The sequence below is a fragment of the Antedon mediterranea genome, chromosome 9 (assembly GCF_964355755.1).
Source record: "Antedon mediterranea chromosome 9, ecAntMedi1.1, whole genome shotgun sequence".
NCBI lineage: Eukaryota > Metazoa > Echinodermata > Crinoidea > Comatulida > Antedonidae > Antedon > Antedon mediterranea.
Window position 1 is genome coordinate 25,228,423 of NC_092678.1, and position 24,933 is coordinate 25,253,355.

Genomic DNA, 24,933 nt, shown 5'->3' on the forward strand with positions numbered 1-24,933 from the left:
ATTGCAAGTCATGTATTATATGGCTTCATATGTTTTTTTTAATGTTTGTTATGATTTTTTATGGTTTTTTTATTCTATAAAAGATGTTTGTATTTATTCTACATAGATGATGTTACTAAGAGCTTTGTTTTTTTTAATTTTTCTGATGCTTTTGTTTTCTTTTGTATTGTGTGTATTTTCTATGCTGAAATAAAAGATTATTGATTATATTTTCAAGAAACATCCTTATCATTTATATTAGGACGATTCCTTTAGATAAAAGACAGCTATAACTCATTCACCAATCACTCAAGAAAACATGGTTTCACATAATATTCAAATTTTAAAATAAAACTATTTTGTTACATCTGTGTAGTTTATTTGACTAGCTTGCTTCACGGGGTAGTGTTCAATGGTATCACCTGTAGGCCTAGTGATCATGTCCCAACAGAGGGTTGGGTAGCCTATAATCTTATGTTAAACTGTTTTAATGTTTGATTATAATAACAGGGAAGAATTTAACTCTTCCCTGATAATAACATAGATAGACCGGTATGATTTTATTACATAGTTGATTGCAAATAACTTGGTTTCGCGAGAAACGTCATTACACAATGCATGATGGAAATTTAAAAGGGTTTGGGAGCAAACGTCACGACGCGTACGTACAATTCAAACAACAAATCACGTACGTGACGTATCTCCCAAACCCTTATCGCTATTTGCGATAAATCTTATTGATAATCAACATTTTTTGTTTGATTGTAATTAAGGAAATGAAGACACAGACCTGTAGTTTACTAAAGTTATTTCTGTCCTTCCACGTGTTACCTCAGCAATTACTAAAATAAAATTCCCCTAGATTTTCATAGTTACTGTAACTACAAACAACTGATCACGTTTGATAGGCTTTGTCACACGCAATGTTTACATTTTGTCTGGATATTTGACTTTTTTTTGGGCAATTATATATAATTTATAAAATACATTAAAACACAAAGACAAAAAAAACGAAGCGATTAAAACAGATAAAAAGTAAAGTAAACTCGACTCTTTCTCAAAATAAAAAAAAACATTTTAAAAATAAAAAATCCGTAGAGATTCTAACCCCACAGCTATAGTACAGAGCTGAGAGAATTCAAATGATAGTTAGTAGAGCACTATCCGTTTTGCCACAATTTACCCGAGTAGTGAAGAGTGACAATAGTATATTCTTATACGCGCTTCATATTCATCTAATCGTTACGTCATAAATTGGCAAGACGTCATTTTGAGGAAAAGAATCTAGTTTTAACGTTGATATAAACCAGAGCCTGAGGACCGGATAGCTCAGTCGGTAGAGCGTCGTGGAACACGATTATCGTGGGTTCAAACCTCGGTGGAAAAGAGTTAAAGCTATGCGAGCTTCTGTGTTTGGGGTTTACAGATTTAAACGTCCCCCTTTCCACCACGGCATATGAGGCGATAACATCAAAGCATCTGATGTCGTGACCCAAGGCTGTGAGAGGGCCTTACCGTGCTAGAGGCAAGGGAGCACACCAAATTTGTTAACATTTTTTTTTGGCTCCTTTCGATATCGTAAATGTTATGTTTGGCGCCGTCAATTTTAAGAACACCTAAGTTATGTCAGAAAATTAGGAACAAAAATAAATAAGAGCTGCTGGATACAATCAAAGATAGTACACACTATCTTTTATACAATTTTATAATTTCTAATACTGCCCTCTATAGTTTAGTGTAATAGCATAAAGTGTTTTGTATTTGTATTATTTCATTCATTTCATTTTCTCATGCTTCCCTTTTTTTTCTCTCGCTGAGAGCTAGCTGACATTTACAACAGTTTTTGGAGATAGTCTAGGCCTAGGTGAGTTACTGCATCATCTTATTATGATATTAAAGTAAATGGATAAAGCTACACTCTGGTAGATTTATAGGCCTATAATCTAGGCCTAGCCTAGGCCTAGACATAAGTAGTCCGGAGATCCAGAGTAGACAGACAGGCACAACTCTACCTATATAAGAAGCTCGCCACAACAGGATTGCTTGACGTTAAAACCAACTTAATTAGTCTAGAGCCTAGGCCTAGCCTAAATTATGTATATTCATGATTGCATTGATTTTAATGATAAAGATTGATCACAATAATAGGAAAGGCTAATGTTACATTACATGTATCCCTTCTTATTATTACATTACAATCTTATTTAATTATTGTTTATCTTGCCTAAGTATTAATTATTATATATGGCACAATAATAAATAAATGCTGATTTAATGGTGATTATAATTTTATTGAGTTTGTTGATTTAATATCTACATGTAGGTAAAATTCAAACGATTATTAATGAATTTTACAGCAAGAAAGTTTTAGTTTGTGGAGACTTTATGCTGACATAAATAGTTAGGAAATTTGGAAAACAGCTTGTAAACCTGGTCTCTGTCTGAAAACGATTTGAGACGGGTAGCTATTTTCTAAATATTTAATATTTAAATAATTTGTTCTATTCTACTGTATATATAAAAATAATTTAATTAATAAAATATGATTATGAATAATAAAATTTAAAAAGATAATTTATTTTTTTTAGTAATAATTGAAGCATGAGTGGTGGATTGGCACCAAGTAAAACAACTGTCTACGTTTCCAACTTGCCTTTCTCACTGACAAATAATGACCTTCATAAGATATTTGAAAAGTTTGGACGAGTCGTCAAGTAAGTCGTTATAAATAGGACAAGTAATATTATACTGTATATAGTAATATTATTTATTTTATTTCATACGCATCCAACAGCGAGTAACTCTGCCAATTATAGGATGGATAAACTATTTTATAATTTATCGTGCTTACAGTATAAACTAAGTCTCATTTGAGAACCCTGGACCTTGGCATTGGAAGGCAAGCACATTAACCACCAAGCTACAGCTCCGCTACGTAATGACAATTTTTGAAATTTAAATATTTTTCAGGGTAACGGTTGTGAAGGATAAAGATCAAAGACGAAGTAAAGGAATTGCCTTTGTTCTTTTTATGGATAAAGAAAGCGCCCTCAAAGCAGTGAAGGCAATCAATGGTAAAGAGGTATGTAAAACTGGGTTCATTCATCTCGCAAGTTGGAAAGGAGGGTTGAGGAGTCGATCAGTGGCGTAACACTCAGCTATGAGCGCTCACTGGCTAAACCCAGGGGCCCCAGAGCTTATGGGGGTGGGGGCAGTGCCTAGAGAAAAAAACAGGCATTAAAATGTCGAGAAAAACTAAAAACGCCCAAGGCCTCAGCGTTGGAGGACCACTTAGGATTCCTAAATCAGGGGCCTCAGGTCTCTACATTACACCACTGGAGTTGATGTATTGCATTCAAAAAGATAGAGTAGTAAGTACAAGGCTATTAAGATCATTAATGCTGGTATTGTAATATTTTATGAAATATTAATTAAAAAGTACTATAAAAAACCCTGATTAATTCATTTTATTATTCATAATTAATATATAAATATAAGTTCAATACAAATAAAAACAAAACACTTCAACCTTGGTTGTCTCCCTATAGTTTACATTGTTAAATCATATATACCGTGCTTTCCATATTATTTTGCTTAAAAGGAGTTGTTCTTTTTTTAGTTGTTTGGTAGAAAATGGAAGTGTAACATGGCAACAGACAACGGAAGAGCATCAGAGTTCATTCGACGCAAGAATTACCCTGATAAATCAAGGTGCTATGAATGTGGGGTATGTGATACATACTATATTGCACTCTTTTAAACATCTTTATGCCCCAAAGGCTTTCAAATTGCATGACAGATTGAGTAGAAATTCTATTGTACAATGACTGTCAAATGTATCACTCCTGCAGTAATAGTGGCTCATCTGGATTGCCAGTGATAATAAATATAACTTTGTGGATTATTTACTTGCACAATGTATGTCAAGATAAAATTCCTTGTGAATTAATTGTTAGAAAAAAGGATTATACAGTGACCTCATTTCTAAATATAGTTTTTTGAATTGTTTTTTTAGGCTGAGGGACATCTTAGTTACCGTTGTCCCACTAACTCTTTAGGAGAACGAGAGCCACCACCAAAGAAGAAAGAAAAAGATGGAAAGCATAGAAAAAGGAAAGGAACTGGCCGACCAGCTGAACCATGGGAAATAGAGTAAGTAGGAGAGATTAAGCTGTCTACACTATCAAATTGTATGTGACAAAAAAATGTGATGTGCCCATATATGGACATGGTGATGTCATATCACTACCATATTTGGGCAAATCACACTTTTTTTGTCAAACTAATTTGATAGTGTAGACAGAGCTTTACTAACTCACTAGTATTCTGCATTTTAAATAAATATTGTTTGCTTTCAGAGAAGAGGACGAAGATGAGGAGGAAGGAGAAGATCCAGCTTTAGATAGCTTAAGTGCAGCTATCAGTTATGAGGTAAGGTCATAGTTCATAGTAAGGTCATAGTTCAGTTTTCATCTTTTATTGTCTTCATTTTGGTTTGATTTATTTCTACAAATATGTAACATTAAAATGTCATGTGATACTCAGGTACTAATGCCATGAAGGATATACATTGATATCAACATGGTATCTAAGAATAACCTCTAAATCCTTACTAGTAGTGTACTGTATAATGGTCTATTTATATTCAAATCAAATTCTATAACTTTCTTCCTTAGAAGAAAACATAGTAAAACAGTAAATTTTTACAATTTAAAAAACACATTTGAAAGAAAATATCACTGCATCTTCATGTGTCAATTGTACTAATTTTTTTCAGTACGATTTGAGAGAAAAGGGTCAAACCAGTAACTATGAGCCAAGTAAGAAAAAGTTGAAGGTAAAGACTAGTGCATACTTTAGTGATGAGGAAGAACTTGGAGATGGAGATTGAAGGACCAATGTCTGGAGATGGAGACTAACTACTCCTTAGAAACCAGTGTCTGGAGATGGAGACCAACTACTCCTTAGCAATTAGTGTCTGAAGATGGAGACCAACTACTCCTTAGCAACCAGTGTCTGGAGATGGAGACCACTACACTTCTGAAACCAGTGTCTGGAGATGGAGACCAACTACTCCTTAGCAACCAGTGTCTAGAGATGGAGACCACTACACTTCTGAAACCAGTGTCTGGAGATGGAGACCAACTACTCCTTAGAGCCAAGTATAGAGCAATGCAGTAAAGGTAAAGCAGTTGATGGCAAGAGAGAACTTGAAGAAATTGAATGTGACTTAGAACTAATACTCCAAATGTGTCAAGAGTTACAGGTGGATCAGAGGTAGCAATTACATGGCTATTTAAGATCGGCATAGCGAGTATGTGTGAGATTTCAGAAAAGAAAAAAAAGAAGCAAAAATTTAATTAAGGAATGAATTTATTACATAACTTTTACAAAGATTTCAAGGTAAAGTGTGTCTATGGAGTACTGTACTTTAAGTATTACAATAAGCAAGAGAATAAGTTTTAGTCTGCTGTACTTAAGTTATCATACTTATATTCTGAGGTGAACTCAATGATTATAACATTTCAATAATGTAGAAAATTAAAGTTTAATTCCCCTTTTAAAAACGTAAAAATGAATTGGGACTTTAATTTTCTACATATTAATTGCAAGACATTTAATGTTTTCTTAAAAATTTTAATAATTCTAACACTACAATGATCCATTTAATCTAGGATGATGATCATATGAATAATAAATATGAATTTCCTTCAGTCAAAGTAAGTGATAGTAATTAGTGTCTTATTTATTACATTTTTACGCACTCACACACATGTAAATATTGTATAAAAAAAATGGAAACATGAATAATTATATCTGCATTCAAATGTACATTGCATATAAAGTAGTACAAAGTAAAGTAAAAATAGTATTAAACTTGATTTGTAGATCCTGTAAAGCTCTGTCTACACTATCAAACTTTATGTAACAAAAAAGTGTGATGTGACCAAATACGGTAGTGAAATGACATGTCCATATATGGGCACATCACATTTTGTTATCCATAAAGTTTGATAGTGTAGACAGAGCTTTAGATGCATATACCTTTGAAGGATTGTTGGTTTCTATTTATAGTTCATTACATCATGATTACTGTTTAAATCAGAATAAAAAAAATATAAAATATTGCACTTTGTGACTGTTTCCCACTGCACTTTATACTGTACACACACCTTTTTCAATAATATCTACTAATAAAAAAATTCAGATCTGGCAGTTACGCTATTTTGATAGTTTCTGCCTTAATTCACTATTCACAGGGGAAAATTTTATTATAAAATTAAACTGATTTTTTAGTTGAGAAACAGTTTTGTATTGATTTTTTTGCTACACAAATATGTAGCGATAAAGTTGTTTTGTATAGCTTTTTGCTATGCTACATTGGCAAAATTATTCTCCGATTCATATATCTTTGTATAATAGTTCATACTTAGGAATGTTAGCCTGGTCTATTGGACTTGTCACCATTACTTTGCCCTTCATAGCACCCCGGTAAATGACCTCAACCAGGTCAATAAAGTCTTGCTTTGTCTTGAAACTACCAATAAACTTGGTATGATCTTGTGTGCTGTAATAATAATTGGAAAAAATTAATACAATTAATCAAATACTTGAATTTCCAATGTGACATGCCATTTGTGGCACTTTTGAAAGCATACTTTTATTCATGTGAGTTTGGTGTTAAGTACACAACTTACCCATAATCCACCTTGATATGTTCTCCATTAAAAAAGAAAATGGTGGCTGGAATGAGGGTGATATCAAAGTAGCGTTTGTACATGTCAACCGTATCAACGTCAACGATGTAGATGGCAGCCATCTTGGCTAGCTCGTCATTTGATTTGGCAAGCTGAAATAAAAACAAATTTGTTAGTTAACTTTGATTGACAACAACTTATCTTATATCTCATCCAAATAGGTTCTGCAACAGCTTTTATTCCAACTTTATTATGGTGTTTATGAATATTGGACAATAAAAGTTTTTTAATTTTAATTTCGGGTTTAAATGTGCAAATTATTCTACATTTTCTTTTATTTGAATTTATTTTAAAATCACAGCAACACAATTTGTTATTCTATGGATATTGAACATAAATATAACATTAAATATTAGTGGCGGGTTTCCCGCTGTCAAGGTCGCGGAGACAACAAATGATAAGGCTGCTTTATTTAACAGTTATTTTCATTCAGTTTTTAGATCTGGACCTTCTGTGACTGATGAACACCAACGTCTGCCTGAGGCTTCTGTCGGCATTCTCAATGCTCCAATTATTCAATCTGAAATTGTTAACTCGTTACTGTCATCCATTCAGACTCATAAGGCATCTGGATGTGATAATCTCAGTAACCATGTTCTTAAAGTTTGTTCTCGTCCTCTTTCTATTCCTATTTCTTTCCTCTTTAATAAATCTCTTCAAACCGGTAAATTTCCTTCTGTTTGGAAACGTTCCAATATTGTTCCTATTCATAAGGGGGGGGGACCAAGAAATTGATTTCTAACTATAGACCTATCTCTCTGTTGCCTACCATTTCTAAATTGTTTGAAAAAATTGTTTTTAACCATATCTCGACTCATGTTTCTCCTGCCATTGCTTCCTGTCAGCATGGCTTTGTAGCTGGTAGGTCATGTGAAACAAACCTTGCCACCCTGTTGACCACAGTTTACGAAGCCATTGATGACAGGAAGCAATGTGATATTATTTACAAAGACTTTTCTAAGGCGTTTGATCTTGTTCCTCATAATTTACTCTTATTAAAATTACAACGTCTCCTGGTTTCGTAGTTATCTTAATGGTAGGTTCCAGAGAGTGGTCATTGAGGGTATATCCTCTGAATGGCTTCCTATTCATTCCGGTGTCCCTCAGGGATCGATTCTTGGTCCTCTCCTTTTCAATCTTTTTGTCAATGATATCCCAAAACTCTTCACCCACTCCAGATGTCTTATGTTTGCTGATGATGTTAAGCTATACAAAATTATTGGTAGTGTTGAGGATGCTGACAGGCTTCAGGTGGACTTGGACAAGCTATGTTCTTGGGCAGCTTTATGGGGTATGTCCCTCAATCCAGTAAAGTGCAATATTTTAACTATTACTTTGAAAAAGAACATTTTATTTTATAATTATTTAATTAATGACAATCCCATTAATAGGGTGCAATCGCAAAAAGATCTTGGTGTTTTTATTGATAGTTCCCTTTGTTTTCTTTTCATATTGATTATCTTGTTGGCAAGTGCAATAGACTGCTTGGGCTGATGTGGCGTAATTGTAAACATTTTGACAGGCAAACCAAAATCCACCTTTATTATTCAATTATCCATCCCATTCTCAACTTCAGTTCTGTTATTTTTAATTCTATTTCGAAAACTCAGTCTACGCGCATTCAGCGTCTGCATAACCGTTTTTTACGCTACATCAGCCACAACCAGAATCCTGACTTTCATTTCCATGTCCGATCTCCTGAGTCTCGTAGAACCTTTTTTGATCTTGTTTTTTTGTATAAATGTATTAATTCTTTATTTGACTGTAATTTAGTTAGTAATTTTTATCTTAGAGTCCCTAGTCGTCGTCTTAGAAGAAATACTACTTTTCATATTCCTTTTAGTAGAGTAAATGTTTTAAAAAATGGTTTTATTAGTAGATTAAGTCAAACTTATAATTCTTTTACTTTAAGAAACCCTGAGTTAGATATCTTTAGTAATAATTTCCGTAAGTTTCGTAACATTGTTAGTAGTTTAGTTTAATGTTTGTTATTGTATATGTTCGTGTTTGTCTGTGTTCCCTCCTGTAAGTGGTGAACCATGAGCTCACTGTTGGTTGGGAAATGAATAAAATAAAATAAATATGACTGAAAATAAATTTTTTAAATTAAAAATACAGTACAGTACAGTATAAATAAATAAATGTATGTTTCTACTGGAAAAAAAAAATGTCAGAAATTGGATTGTAAACAATTCTGTTAATTTACAATATTATCTAGTTGTAGACAAGTTGCATCCTCATCTCGACCAAACCGCATGACAAGAACCAAGTCCTCCGTCGTCTTGATAGCGTTATCAATCTCGGCTTTTGTTGTCAGCTTTTTTAGCAGCAATGCAGCCATTCTTCCTTACTTTTTAACTGAAAACAAAATATAGAAAAAATAAATCGGGGCGAATCGACCAGGACTAAAACTATTCTAGACAAAAACACACACAGGCCAATAATAATAAACTAGCCTACTAGTACTAACTAGCTACTCAGGTAGTAGTAGTAGGCCTCTACTACTACTCTATCTAAGGTAAACCAGTTTCAGCACACAAGCACAACCATCGACGTTAATACTGTTTAAAAAAACAACAAATATTATTTAATATGCAATGGCAAACATTGCCATTACCTCTGAAATTTATTGACAGTCATTAAATAACAATTTGAATTACAGGTGTCTGTGTATGATCCTCTGTTTTGCTTCCCTGTATAATAGAGGGCGTTGTATGGTAAATAGTAAATCACGTGACAAACGCACATGTTGGGGAAACGAGCTAAGTTTTTGATACCATTTCGGTACTTCAAGAACGTTAGTATTTTGATCATCCACGCAGCCTTCTTCGAGGTATATTCAGAGCGGAGGTGATGCGGGAAGTAGCATGCTGTAAGTGGGCCTAGAAATAATATTATTTTCATTGACTATAATATGACCTTTCTATTCTGTAGGTTGTTATTCAATATTTTCCATAATCATTATTAAACAAAATACAATATAAAAATTATGAATATGGTAGCTGTGTTGTAAACTGTAGGCCTCCTAGTTCCGCTCAGTTTTTCTAAACTACAGTATTACTTTATAGTAACACTATGTATCAATGGTAAACAGGCGATCGGGCCCAAGGTAGCTCGGGTCCATCATAATCATCACTATACCATGGGCCTAGGCCGAGAGAATAGGCCTGAGAGATAGCAGCACAATTTGAATTCTGCCGTACTAGTCTAATATTAATAAAGTAAATAAGTAGAGAAAGGCCAGATATTCTCCTTTTTCGGTAATTGAGTGTCGCATTCAATTCATTTTATATTAATTAATATTTTAATAACTAAAATAATTGATATTAATATTAACAAATATATAATTTTTTTTCTTAGAAAGTAATTAAAACATGGAACAAGTAGGCGTTGTTGCCAACTTAATGGATGAAATCCCAAGTAGAAAAAAACAAATACAAATACTTGTTGATCTTTTTGGACAGGTAGGCCTAGATGAAAAATATGAGAGAAACACAACATAAATGTCTAATAAATACAGTATAACTTTACTAAACACTCAGGATTCAAATACTTCAATTATGCACTTGTCAATTGTATGACCCACTATACGACCTCCAGGAGAGGTGCGTCATGGACGAGTCATTTACAAATAATTACTGACACAGGGGTGCGTCAAAAAACCTAGATGGTACGTCAAATCAATGACCAATGGTGTGTCAATGTCCGTCACTTTACCACTCAAAATATCATAAAAAACATGGTCACAGTGCATCAAAATGGGTGCGTAATGATCACCTAAAAGTAAGTCGCATTATTGACGCATGGGTGCGTCATGGTATTCATAAGGTATGACGCACATCGGGCAAATGACGCATCTCTCCCGGGGGTCGTATGGTGGGTCATACAATTGACAAGTGCATTATCACTGTACCAAATTTTAAAAAAAATAAATAACAATATTGCATATTATACAAGGCTGAATTTAAATTGTAAAATTTAAAATGAAACATTTTTTTTTCATAGAAAAACCATTATACATGTCCTGCTTTGTACATATTTGGCCATTCTGCTACCGGCAAGTCACTAATAATCAACTCGATTTTGACCAAGTTAGAGCTCCCTCATGCTATCGTAAACTGTGTGGAATGTCACACACAACGGTTGCTGTATGAACAGATCCTAAACAAGGTCGCTGGATATCAAGCAGACCCTAGCAACAACTACGGTTGCTATGCTAGATGCGACAATGCCAATGATTTTATGAGGTTGTTGAAATCAGCGATTGCTGAACGAGGAGCGCAAGAGGAAACGGTTTACATTGTAAGAATTTAAAACATTAGTTTACGTTTATTTTACATTTTAAAAGTAAAGATATAGTGTTACATTGCATGTTGTAACAAGCCCATAGCCCATTTTATAGAAGGTTCTTTGTCTATAAATGAGGCAAAAATTGTCATGCCCTAGGCTAGGCTAGTTAGGAAACGGTATACATTGTAAGAATTTAAAACATTAGTTTACGTTTTTTTACATTTTAAAAGTAAAGATATGTTACATCACGTGTTGTAACAAGCCCATAGCCCATTTTATAGAAGGTTCTTTGTCTATAAATGAGGCAAAAATTGTCATGCCCTAGGCTAGGCTAGTTAGGAAACGGTTTACATTGTAAGAATTTAAAACATTAGTTTACGTTTTTTTTACATTTTAAAAGTAAAGATATGTTACATCGCATGTTGTAACAAGCCCATAGCCCAATTTATAGAAGGTTCTTTGTCTATAAATGAGGAAAAAAATGTCATGCCCTAGGCTAGGCTAGTTAGGAAATGGTTTACATTGTAAGAATTTAAAACATTAGTTTACGTTTTTTTTACATTTTAAAAGTAAAGATATGTTACATTGCATGTTGTAACAAGCCCATAGCCCATTTTATAGAAGGTTCTTTGTCTATAAATGAGGCAAAAATTGTCATGCCCTAGGCTAGGCTAGTCCGGCCCATTTGCCATTACTTTTGGTCTCCAGTTTGAAAAAGGAACGAAAGCTCTGTCTACACTATCAAACTTTATGCAACAAAAAAATGTGATGTGCCCATATATGACATGATGATGATATATCAATACCATATTTTGGAATATCACTACCATTTTTGGGCACATCACACTTTTTTTGTCAAACTAGTTTGATAGTGTAGACAGAGCTTTATATAAAAACAGGCTTGTATAATTTAGACTATAAACAGTGATATAAAGTAAGATTTAATTTATTTACTGTTCTACCATTTCTTGTGAAAGGTACTTGATAAAGCAGAGCGCTTACGAGACATGCAAGCCAACTTGTTGCCTGGCCTACTGCGTCTATCTGAGTTGTCACACTGTAATGTCTGTGTCATCCTTATCAGCCAATTGGTCTGGGCTAAATTCCGCACAGGTACTGGCTTTGCAGAGCCCATCATTCTACACTTTCCTGATTATTCAAAAGGTTGGTTTAATTTTAAAATATTTTTTTTTTTTTTTCAGATTTTAAGACAATACTTTAACTCATTCATTCAAGAATTAAGATTTCTTTTTTTTAAAACATTACGCATCATCATCATCACGAACGCTGAAACATCTTGCGACACAGCACACTTAACAAGACTTCTCCAATCAGAGAGATTATTGGCCAAAGTGTGCATAGACTTATTTATTTTTCTTTTCGTATCATTTTCTATAATTGTTGTCCATGTGGTTAAACATAACATAACATATGTAAAATTATAAGGAATAAACAAAAAGAAACCTTGTGAATGGCAAGCCTACATATTTATGATGGAATGATGGGCCTATTAACAATATAATGATAGTGTATGTACTCGGCCAGAGTATTTTTGATCCAGTATTGTTCTTAACTATTGTTCTAAACTTGTTTGACAAAAAAAAAGTGTGATGTGCCCAAATATGGTAGTGGTATGACATCAGCATGTCCATATATGGTCACATCACACTTTTTTTGTCAAACTAGTTTGATTGTGTAAACAGAGCTTAATAATTCTTAAAATCATGCATTCCTTTTCTTCAGCTGAGCTTCTAGACATCATTTCTCATGATTGTCCTCCTGGGTACTCTGCTGACTTCTACTCGTCGTATGCCAATCTGTTAATGAGTGTATTTTATATCGCATGCAGAGATCTCAATGAAATTAGGCATTTGGTAAGTAGTCTTCACTGCTTTGCTGAATTCAGGTGCACATAGAAAATGATGGTCCTGGTTATTTTGAACTGAATAAATGTGGACATGATTATGAATGTTTGGGTTTATTTCTTCACTCGCACAAAGATAAAATAATATACTGTAGTGTAAACCTGCTCATAGTAACCTCAAATGACACTTACGCTCAGTCAAACTAGTTTGATAAAAAAAAAGTATATATGTGCACATCACATTTTTGTCACATAAAGTTTGTTAGTGTAAACAGAGTTTTAGTTTATATGGATCGTGTAATTGGTCAACTTCTTCTTTAAATGTAAAGAATAATCTTTATTCATTAAGTTTTTATTTTTTCTCAGGCTTTTTTAAATTTTCCAAAGTACATTGAACCGATAAACAAAGGGTTACTAACACAAGATAATGCACACAAATTGTGGAGAAATATAGAACCTCATCTTAAAAAGGCTATGCACACAGTTTACCTGAGGGAAGTATCTAGGTAAGTACCATTTTGGGGTTAAACTGATGTTCCACTTTATTTACAGAATGTATTTGGGTCCATGACTTTGCCTCATACTATAGATTTTAATATAACCTGTCATTAGCAACCTTATATTTTCACAGGGCGGCTGTTGAGTCCAAAAGTTATTCTGTGCATGCTCAGAAATATATGAGCATTTGCTGAATGACTGTTGGACTCAACAGCTCATTGTCTGGTTGAGTCTGTGAAATTGAATGGTACTGTGCAATAATTATTTTAGTACCAAATAATAATTAAAGTTATAAAATTAGTTCACAGTGGGAAAGGTACCAACAAGAGGACTGTGAACAACCTGGAGTCCTCACATGTTTATCTTCAAGGTCAAAGGTCGAGTTACCTTTCTATTCTAAGTACCTCCTTATTGCAGCCTATATGGCATCTTACAACCCAGCGAAAACTGACAGACGATTTTTTTCAAAGCATCACGGGAAAATCAAGAAGTCGTCCAAGGCTAATCCAAAAAAAGATGTGAGTACTTTGTCAAAGTCAGAGTGAGTCAAAATATGCCTGTAGAACCTTTAAATTTAGCAACTTTTGTACCATCTACCAACATTTTATTTTGTGGGAAATAGTGAGAGACAATGGCATGGTTTTTTCTTTCAGACAAGCAGTCAACTGCTAGGACCAAAGGCCTTTGCCTTAGACCGCCTCATGGCTATTTTCTACAGCATTGTGGATGGAAAAGTCTCAGCAACTGCTAATGTGTTTTCACAAGTGAGTATAAAATGCACAGTTTATGTAAATTGTTATTGTTTTCATTGAATGTAGCAACACATTATTTATCAATGGGCTTTGAAAAATTGTTGGAGAGTTGAAATTTAATTTTTTTTTTTTTTTATTCAATTTCTGCTATATACAATACATAGAAAAAACAAAACAAATATAAAAGGCAAGGAAAGACCAACTAAACACCTATGCTAGTTGGTGAACCCAGAACAGTGCACAGAAATAAACAAAACAAAAAAATTACATTTTACATTTTTAAGATCTCGTCACTTGTAACGTTAAGTCTTCTTTGTCAAGTTGGACATGATGATCAACTAGATTCACCTCGTTATAAATGCACAGTTTCTCTTGACTTCATCCAGTCAATAGCAAGGTAAGTACTCTACACTTTCTTCAGTATTTCTTTGCAAATACTATAAATGACCAAATGATATTTTTTTTTTATATTCAGGCAAATTACCATAAGTGAATTCATTCACTATCCTTCTTAAAGGTTACAAACATATACACAAGATGCTCTACATAAACAAAGTCTTATTACAAGTCTTTGTTGTTGTTTATTTGTTTAGTCATATGTACATATGTTAATGTTTGATTGATATAAATGTCCAATTGAAAGAATTATTGAATTGAAACGACATGTGATGCTTGGTATTTTGTACCACTACCCCCTCTATAGTTCATCTTTCCTCAACATTACAATAATTATTCAATACTTCAACTTTCTAATAGTTATGTTTAATTACTGTACTAAACATAATTAATGGTTTTTTTTTTTTTTTTCCCGAACAAAGACAAAGATAAGTGTAGACTTATAATACTTTAATTTATTTTTATTTATTATCTTTTTTAATTTTCAGGACAGTCAGTTTTGACATCATTCGCTACCTCTATGACTTTGTGCAATAAGTTTTTTCATCCCAGAGGACGCTATCTGAAGATGTGGAATCTGTCGTCAATTAGCTGGTAGGAATTTAAATGATAAAATTGATTTTTATGACTAATTCAATTGTGACCACACTTTTTCCCAAAATACAGTAAATACAGAATTTATGCATTTGGCAATGTTCCTATGTTATCTGTAAAATAAAAAAACTGTCCTTACCAAAGTTTGATAAGTAATACTAATATTTAATGACACCTGGCACAGGAAGTGCCACCTGCGTTTTGTGACAGCTGTGTTGTGTGACAAATGGTTGAAGTAGGTGTTGTGTGTTCTTTCACACAAGTACTGGGTTCAAGTCCCTGGGTGTGATGATATAAATCAAAATAAATTACTTTACTATTTTGTACAAAAGTGTTTGTATGTTTGTTTCATTTGATGTTTCATTTTCCAGTAACACAACATTTCTAGTGAACAAAACTGGAGAAAATAATTTGAAGTTTTGTGGTTTTATCAATTTAATGTGAAATGAGGCAAGTGAAACCATCGGCTATTACTGTTCCTGTTCTACAGAAATTTAATAAAGATCGCTAGCCTATGTTTATTGTACCCCCATGGATTCAGAAACAGTGATACACTTCCATGAGGACTAGACCAGAAGCCGAACCTAGGAATTATTATCGTGTTTCCTTATAAATTATGAATCTTTTTTGTCCCTGTCAGAAGAAACAATATGTTAGTGAGCTTTAAGGTAAAACCATTTTTTAAGCTCTGTCTACACTATCAAAATTTATGTGACAAAAATATGTGATGTGCCCAAATATAGGCACGATGATGTCATATCACTACCATATGTGGGCACATCACTACCATATTTGGGCACATCACTACCATATTTGAGCACATCACACTTTTTATAATTTAATTGGTGATCTGCATTGTTTTATATAACATTCAAGCTGTGGATAAATTATGTTTTTCTTCGGATCCGCCCTTGTTCAACGGCCAATTAAGGAGAAACGTTCGCTGCCAACAAAGAAATATTATGGGTGCTGTACACCCTGATTTAAGGTCTGTTTATAAATGGACAATGAGAGAAATGATGTTTGTTTTAGATTTATAAATTACATGATGGATTTAGTTGACACCTGTAATAATATTCTGGGTTTTTTGTACCTTAGAGGTCAGAGGTCAACCTATTTATATACATACATGGGAATTTTGATTTTCAACTACCAACCTTCTAAAAAACCGAGATTTATTTGAGCACATTTCTTCAGATTATTTTAGTAGTGTACACATTTTGGCTCTTCCTCATAAGACAATATATCAAACATTTTAATTGCTTTTATTTTTATAATACTAGCGCCGAATATTTATAATTCTTTTACTTTTCTATATTTGATTTTTCAATTACCAACCTTCTAAAAATCCGAAGATTTATTTGAGCAGATTGCTTCAGATAATTTTAGATGTATAAATTTGTATTTTAATACAGTATACATTTTGGCTCTTCCTCAGAAAGCAATATTTCAGACAATTTATTTTCTTTATTTTTGTAATACCACTAGCGCCGAATATTAATAATTATATTACTTTTCTTGAAGGAAATATTTAAGTTATAACAGCTTGCATTGAACTGCATTAACACCCTAGTTCTCCCAGTGTTTACCTACTGCATATTTGTTGTTTTTCTTTACAATTGCTAGTTGTTGACTTAGCTCTGTAATGTTTGTTTTGGTTTTGATTGACTGCTGATTAAGTACAAGTGCTTATATACCAGTGTTTGCAGACAAGGAAACAATTTATAAGTAAACTTGCTATTTGATCTTTTCTTCTTTCTTTCTTTACCTGTGTATTGAACTTGAAAAAAACTTTTGCCACCAAAATATTGATATATTTTTAAAAATTCAATAATTTTTTTGTGTATTTTTTGCCAGTTGTTAATACTTAACTATTAATTAATTTTGAAAATTAAAATTTTGATAAACCTGGATAAAACAACTTTTTACTTTATATTAAAATTATTCTTAATAAGTTAAAATAAAATAAAAGTGTAATAAAATGACTAAATACCCCATTCATTTTTTCTAAAAAAAAGTATAATCTTTTTCAAATCTTTCTCATTTTTGGTATTGAAAACTTAAAATTGATAGGTACTTAGAAGTTGACATTCAAAACTAAAAGCCATCAAATTTAATATGCTTTGATAGTCACTTGATCTTACCAAGATTACTTAAGCAAACAGTATCTGGCTTCCTGCTGTACCCATTGTGAATATTGGAGTCGTTCATCCTGTAGAATATAACCCGCTAGGTCATGTAGCCTGCCCTCTAGGGAGCAGCATCTAACTAGGTACTCGCACCTCATTAGTGATATGAGATCTTGGCATTGGTGCTTGGGATAACCCATTCTGCAGTCACACAGGTAAGATGTACATAATTATTATATATTATATTTATTACATAATGCATATTATATATACATATTTATCTAAATACTTTACTTTATATACTATCTGATATTTTTTAATAATCTTCCAAACAATATAAAAATTTAATTTTCTTTTCTACATTTTTACTGGACCATTTTAATTGTTAGATATTTATAATTATATATTATTAATATTAATTCTTTGTACTTTAAAAAAAATTGTCTGTATGTATGTATATCTGTTACCACTTAAGTTACCATTTAGTCGACATTTTATTTTGATATGTTTGTTATATGTATTTTAATTTAGTTTAGTTAAGTTTAATTTAACTTCTAATGAAGTTATCTATTCAGTTTCAATCAGAAATTAAATTGATATTATAATTGATAAACCTTAATAACATAGTGTCAGTCATGAAAACTCAAACTTTGCCTCTTTTAAAACATCAAGTTTGAGTAAAAAATATTTAAAAAATAAGTCAAAAAGTACTTTTACTTAATTTACCGTACTGTATTTTTTAGCACTACCTCGCTACTTTTTTATTTTTCTATTTTTTTCTCAATTCTGAACTTCACCAATCTTAGAATGTAATCCAATCTGATTGGTTAATGGGAATTGCTCTTTAAAATATCTCTCTTGTAGGTGAATGAGAAGTAAAACCCATCAAGGACACACAGATAAAACCACAGCTGACTTATACCACGATTTTACTATTCCTTCTCAAGTTTCAATATTTAATCATCTTTGTTGGTGGAATGGAGTGTTTTCATTTCTTGAATTGCCGAACATTATAAAGCGTGAATAACACTACTTAACTCTCTTCAGTTGGTTCACAAGTTTCAGCAGCAAATCTGTCAAAGTACCTGTTTGTAGAACATCACAACTTCAATTTGATATGGAATATTATCAGAAGTTTTTGACTCTGTGAGAGGGGTACAGCATTATTTAAAGAAGCTAATAAATTCTGTGAGAAAGAAGACAATTCACCAGATAAACATCTTAAACAAAATGAATGAAATGTATTCATCAACGAGACTCAAATATTTGGCGTTCTTCACAGTTCTGATCTCATCGTACATCAGAGTGTCATCAGCGCAGTTTCCATGCACATATCAAAAAGCGGTAGATCTTTCCCAATTTGACGGAACAGAACTTTCGCTCTCTGTAACCGTGGATGGAAATCCAAAACATTACAATCCAGAAGAACTTTATTCTGGTGAGTTTATTACTTCTTTAGCTATTTGAGTTTATTTACTTAAGACTTAAGCATCATAATCCAATAGATTGATGTTCATTATTTTTGTAACTTTTCTTATTTCAATTTGTGCATAGCTAAAAATAAAAATTAAATTATTGACTATCAAGGTCTACTGAAATTCTAATACAACACAGACCTAATTAATGACTTAATAAGGACTTAATTAATGACTTAATAAGGACTTAATTAATGACTTAATAAGGACCTAATTAATGACTTAATAAGGACCTAATTAATGACTTAATAAGGACCTAATTAATGACTTAATAAGGACTTAATTAATGACTTAATAAGGACTTAATTAATGACTTAATAAGGACCTAATTAATGACTTAATAAGGACCTAATTAATGACTTAATAAGGACTTAATTAATGACTTAATAAGGACTTAATTAATGACTTAATAAGGACTTAATTAATGACTTAATAAGGACTTAATTAATGACTTAATAAGGACTTAATTAATGACTTAATAAGGACTTAATTAATGACTTAATAAGGACTTAATTAATGACTTAATAAGGACTTAATTAATGACTTAATAAGGACTTAATTAATGACTTAATAAGGACCTAATTAATGACTTAATAAGGACTTAATTAATGACTTAATAAGGACCTAATTAATGACTTAATAAGGACTTAATTAATGACTTAATAAGGACCTAATTAATGACTTAATAAGGACTTAATTAATGACTTAATAAGGACCTAATTAATGACTTAATAAGGACCTAATTAATGACTTAATAAGGACCTAATTAATGACTTAATAAGGACCTAATTAATGACTTAATAAGGACCTAATTAATGACTTAATAAGGACCTAATTAATGACTTAATAAGGACCTAATTAATGACTTAATAAGGACTTAATTAATGACTTAATAAGGACTTAATTAATGACTTAATAAGGACCTAATTAATGACTTAATAAGGACCTAATTAATGACTTAATAAGGACTTAATTAATGACTTAATAAGGACCTAATTAATGACTTAATAAGGACTTAATTAATGACTTAATAAGGACTTAATTAATGACTTAATAAGGACTTAATTAATGACTTAATAAGGACTTAATTAATGACTTAATAAGGACTTAATTAATGACTTAATAAGGACCTAAATAATGACTTAATAAGGACTTAATTAATGTCTTCTTAATTAATTTAAATGTTTATTTCTTTCAGTAACAACATCCTTAAGTATGCCATTTACCTTTATAATGATCAGTAGCGTGGAAGCAAACAAACAAACTGGTGACAATCACGTGTGCACTCCGGTTTTACAGAAACATTTTATGGTACCACAAACATCATACACGTTCCCTTGGACTGCACCATCCATAGGAACTGGATGCGTCGGCTTAGTGTGAGTAAAATCAGTTTAATGTTTTAATATAAAACAAATACTTATGTTTTCTTGAGAATATACTACATATTATGTGTTCATACTGGGGCTTTTTCAAGTTTAACTCTCCTCAGAGAGAGGAGGGAGACTTTAATGTTCTGTATTATAGGCGTCGTCGTGGTCTTACAACTTAAACATTTCTTAATGTGCCAATTAAAATGTTCGTTTCTTGACAGCACATACAATAAAATTTGCTAATAACTTAACATGTATTTGGTTTTCTAGACTTAAATAATAAAACATTTATAGAATTTATAGGGTTTTGTTAATACTGTAGTACAATGTACAGGTGAAAATATTGATGATCACATCAGATTTTATGCCCTAATGTAACGGTGTACCTATTTTCAAAATGTTATTACCCCCCATTTACAGAATATTTAAACAACCTTGAAATTAGTTTCAGCTTTATTTGACCATTTTATATAACAAATGTTACAATAATTAGAATGGAAATCTCTGTTCGTAAATGTTAGTAACAATGCTTATCTGGCGTTTAACCCTTAAGCACAGAATAATTTCCCTTATTTGCCATAAAAACATCCTAATGATCCTATATAAAGGAAGCTCTTGAACAAATATAACTTGATTGTGGGCATCAATAATGAATATAAAGTGTGTCAGCTTTATAGTAGGTGAATGGCCACAGAGGAGGTGTGAATATTGTTTTATACAGATTTTATATCCAGGTGAAGGTGAAAATTAAATAGATATAGTTAGGGATCATTGTACCAGGGAGTTGTAAATAAGCCTCCACTGATTGTGATTATCTGTGATAATACCATATATGGCTCTGTGATTTAGTGGTATGATACTCACCCTGTAAGCGAGAGATTGCAGGTTCGAATCCCGCCAGAGACATTTTTTCATACAACTAAAACAAATACGGAACTTTCACCAATGAGCTATGCTCGACGCGATTATGAGATCATGTTCCGAATATGAGCACTGTTCTCTGATTGTATTGCAAGTACTGCAGTAAACTAAATTTTGTTTGAAATTATTAACTATGTTTTTTTTTTGTCCATCATACAAGCTGTCACTGCCTAATCAATTTCTGAATGCTCCGTATATTGTTATTACTCTGTGAAAAATTTTCTTTATTTTTTAATTAAAATCGCAAAAATCCTACACAAGAGTACATACTGTAAAATTTGTTTTCATTTTTTGTAACATAGTCTCTATGTACTGAGCATAAATTACGTCATTCTGAATTTTCATTATTTTATACCACATGTATACTTGTCTTTTTTTTGTATATTAACAAATCTATACCTATTAATAGTGGTTACCATTATAACAAATGTACGATTGATTGAATAAAGTTCACATATAGTGAGTGGCTGAGTGGTTAAGACGGTGGAACCATAATTACGTAGCCATAACGTCAGCATGGGTGCGAGCAATAGCAATAACAAGGACTATATACCGGGCGCAGGTCTAGTGTACACATCTAGCTCATGTGCATCTTTCAAGACGAGTAGGGGTTACCCCACCAGTGTACTAGTACACACACACAGCCACTGATCATAACTGGGACCTCTGGGAGACCAGTATAAATAAATAACAAATTCAATTCAAATATCTTAACCATGGTCTTTATCAATGTGTTGATTTTGTTCTCCCTATCCCACCTTGCAGGGGTTAATGGGGCTATACACCTCATCTATTAAGCTATACCAAATGACAAACAGATTGACATAAAGTAGTTGATTTATACCCTTACCACACACAAACACATCTTGACCTCTACCCCTTACTTCTTCAAAACTTCAACACATGTTCTAGAATTCCATGTTTTATTCTCATGCCTGGCAAAGAACTATCTCAAATATTGTATCAACTCCTAGTTAGAAAACATAAACATTTAATAAACATTGAAATAGCTACTTAAATACTCCTAACCTTTCGTCACTTGTTGTTTGAAAGAAATGATTTAAAGACTATATTTAAATAATCAACTCGGGGAACATAAATATTAATAAACACAAAAATATTTTGATCGATAAAAATGTTTACAGATTAAATTTCGTGAAATACTTGAAGAAATTAATTGAATGAAATTTTAGATTATAACTAGTAATAAAACTGTTATTGTTTATTAATAAGACTTATATTAAGTATTTTGTTTTTAAACATTGTTTGTTCTGGAATGTTGCAAAACAAAAACAGTTTAAATTTTTTAAATAATCACAAGTTTGACAATAGTCTTCCTATATTTCAAATCATTCACTCCTTTTTTTAGAATAATTTTTGTTTTGTATTGTTGGACAATTTTTTTAAGTCAAATTGCCACAATTCTGCAGCTACTGCAGTACCATCACCTCCTGGTGAACATCTTTGTATGCATTCAGTGTATGTACTGATAGATATGTTTATTAGGTGCAGGTTGAAAACCGAGTTATCAGTAAATCCTTATAAACTGTTCCTGATCCTCTTACCTTATTAAAATACTCTGATTCACAGATTCTAGGCCAAGGCCCAAATATGGTAGTGATATGGCCAAATATGGTAGTGATATGACATCATCATGTCCATATATGGACACTTTGAGATTCTAGGCCAAGGCTTAAGAGGTGTTGCTCTTATACAGATTATGTCTTTATGTTATTGGAGAAATATTCTTCATGGTTATATTAACTAAATGTTAGTTTTTAAACAAGAATCTTGAACCTTAATCACTGAATTCTGGTTTAGTATTTTCTATATTTTGTAGAGAATACATCAGCACTTGGGCTGCCTTTGTATTTTTATATTTGATTGTTTTATTGAACAAAGATACCGAGATATTTATAAATACATTATTCATTTCAGAATTTTACGACAGTATAATAAGGAATGTTGTTATCTATCTTTCTACAGAGCCATGATTTTTTCACAATCATCCATTTTGCTACAAAATACAATGTTTTATGAAATCTGTGAAGGTGGCGCTGCAACACGTCCGTCATTTGGTAAACATTTTTGTTATACTACTACCAGGATTTGTCTTATGACCAATTAGCACATACTTAAAACTCAAAAGAATGTTTAGTTTATCGTCCTGTATTTGGTGGGTTACTGTAGGTACTCACACTGTTAGTGTTAAAATAAGTGTAATGCTAACTTAAAGAATGTCTTCTAAAAGCTAGCATTTCTAAAGTTGGATCGTATATCTATAAACTTTGACATATACTTCATAAAATGGGACATTATTATAACTGTTATTATTATCATTAAGCTTTAAAATATGCTAACGGTTGTTAAGTTCAATAATTGTTTATCCCACTGCCTTGTAGCGATTTTTGAAATAATAAACATGTCTGGAGATTTGTTCTTTTGCAGCTACGATCGATTCCGCTGGTGTTATTTTACGAGACGATTTTGAAGCAGACCCGAACTCTGCCCTCGATTATATTTGGTAGGTGTTTGTAGACAGTAGTCTTCCATTGCCCAGAGGTGATTTTACTTTTGGTTGACCCCTTATTCGTGTCACAGGGAAGAGACAAAGTATTCTACTTTCCCCCAGGGTATGTCTCTAGCTTATAGATGTTGTTTTTCCACGGTTCAGATGCTGCATGTAATCTATATGTAAATTCATTTTAAAGAACTGCCTTTTAAAATCATTAGTCAATCAAAAGTAAACAATAGTTCATTCTCTTCTCTTTTCATGAAGTTTCAATGTATAGTCACATTGAACATTGATCAGCTTTGTAAAGCTCTGTCTGTACACTATCAAACTAGTTTGACAAAAAAAGTGTGATGTGCCCAAATATGGTAGTGATATGGTTGAATATGGTAGTGATATGACATCATCATGTCCATATATGGGCACATCACATTTTTTTTGTCACATAAAGTTTGATAGTGTGGACAGAGCTTAAAGGCAACCTAAATCTATCACTCATGTAGCAGTTGTTTGCAATATTATTGTTAAAGTGGCATACTTAAGCAGCGATAGACAACCCTGGTGAAACAAACTTTTTTATTTTTTAACAAAATTATTAATGTTATTTTTGATTTAACAAATGCTTGTGGAGACATCAACTATTAGATTGAAAAGAGAATTCTGAATTTTTTTACCAATAATGAAACACTTAGGTATGAAACGTCACTATCTGTACTCGACAAACTGCACTTATAATGTGTCTGCTTATAATGTGTCTGCTAGAATGCTATGTAATTCATATCAAATGTTTCCATTTAGTACATCTAACACAATCTTGTTGAACTAGAACTTCTGACAGACTTTTTTCTGTGGTTTCCAGGCATGTATTGGAAATTGTATATAGAGGTTGATGACCTTCAAGAATTGCTTGAGGGTCCTCATCTCCCTGGAGTATAATACAATATGTCTATATCTGGCTCAAGTTTTAAAACTAGTTACAATGCTGACACAAAATAGGCAATTGTGCATTGAAGTAATCTGTCTTAAAGATTGAAAATAATTTAAAAAGGAATTTTTTATCAAATTATTATTCAGTTGCAATGTCATAAAATCCATCAGTGATATTCTGATTTATTTACTTCAATTTAAAGTCAACAACAATCAACAAAAAACATGTGACCCAGGTTTTAAACAACTATATAGAAAGCACATAATGTGACAAACCAAACCAAACAGAAAATACAGGTAACTCTCCCAATACAGGTAACTCTCCCAATACAGGTAACTCTCCCAATACAGGTAACTCTCCCAATACAGGTAACTCTCCCAATACAGGTAACTCTCCCAATACAGGTAACTCTCCCAATACAGGTAACTCTCCCAATACAGGTAACTCTCCCAATACAGGTAACT

General features: G+C 32.3%; 4 protein-coding genes across 6 annotated transcripts in view; 3 read left to right on the plus strand and 1 right to left on the minus strand.

Annotated features, from left to right (window-relative positions):
- Window positions 1-1,727: 1,727 nt before the first annotated feature.
- On the plus strand, window positions 1,728-6,384 carry LOC140058848 (zinc finger CCHC-type and RNA-binding motif-containing protein 1-like). The gene is made up of 7 exons (XM_072104605.1): window positions 1,728-1,843; window positions 2,568-2,693; window positions 2,950-3,061; window positions 3,599-3,706; window positions 3,995-4,131; window positions 4,338-4,410; window positions 4,757-6,384. The coding sequence occupies exons 2-7, from the start codon at window positions 2,581-2,583 to the stop codon at window positions 4,868-4,870; spliced, it is 657 nt and encodes a 218-aa protein (XP_071960706.1). The 5' UTR covers window positions 1,728-1,843; window positions 2,568-2,580; the 3' UTR covers window positions 4,871-6,384.
- On the minus strand, window positions 6,380-9,431 carry LOC140058849 (thioredoxin-like protein 4B). 2 transcript variants are annotated; one of them, XM_072104607.1, is made up of 4 exons: window positions 9,398-9,431; window positions 8,944-9,095; window positions 6,678-6,829; window positions 6,380-6,547 (listed from the first exon to the last, which is right to left on the minus strand). In XM_072104607.1, the coding sequence occupies exons 2-4, from the start codon at window positions 9,076-9,078 to the stop codon at window positions 6,382-6,384; spliced, it is 453 nt and encodes a 150-aa protein (XP_071960708.1). In that variant the 5' UTR covers window positions 9,079-9,095; window positions 9,398-9,431; the 3' UTR covers window positions 6,380-6,381. The 2 variants fall into 2 exon arrangements, with proteins under 2 accessions (XP_071960708.1, XP_071960707.1); XM_072104606.1 differs by having other exon boundaries at window positions 9,355-9,426.
- Window positions 9,432-9,570: 139 nt separating this feature from the next.
- Window positions 9,571-15,575, plus strand: LOC140058601 (origin recognition complex subunit 5-like). 2 transcript variants are annotated; one of them, XM_072104281.1, is made up of 10 exons: window positions 9,571-9,667; window positions 10,098-10,201; window positions 10,743-11,039; window positions 12,005-12,191; window positions 12,771-12,901; window positions 13,258-13,397; window positions 13,691-13,907; window positions 14,043-14,153; window positions 14,426-14,538; window positions 15,026-15,575. In XM_072104281.1, exons 2-10 carry the CDS (start codon window positions 10,112-10,114, stop codon window positions 15,072-15,074), a joined length of 1,335 nt encoding a protein of 444 aa, XP_071960382.1. In that variant the 5' UTR covers window positions 9,571-9,667; window positions 10,098-10,111; the 3' UTR covers window positions 15,075-15,575. The 2 variants fall into 2 exon arrangements, with proteins under 2 accessions (XP_071960382.1, XP_071960381.1); XM_072104280.1 differs by having other exon boundaries at window positions 9,572-9,609.
- A 7,453-nt stretch (window positions 15,576-23,028) lies between these two features.
- Window positions 23,029-24,933, plus strand: part of LOC140059468 (reelin-like) — a 30,823-nt gene continuing 28,918 nt past the window's right edge. Inside the window, exons 1-2 of the mRNA XM_072105396.1 lie at window positions 23,029-23,107; window positions 23,478-23,553. Coding sequence (XP_071961497.1) covers window positions 23,059-23,107; window positions 23,478-23,553 — 125 coding nt within the window. The 5' untranslated portion in view covers window positions 23,029-23,058. The remainder of the gene's footprint in view (window positions 23,108-23,477; window positions 23,554-24,933) is intronic.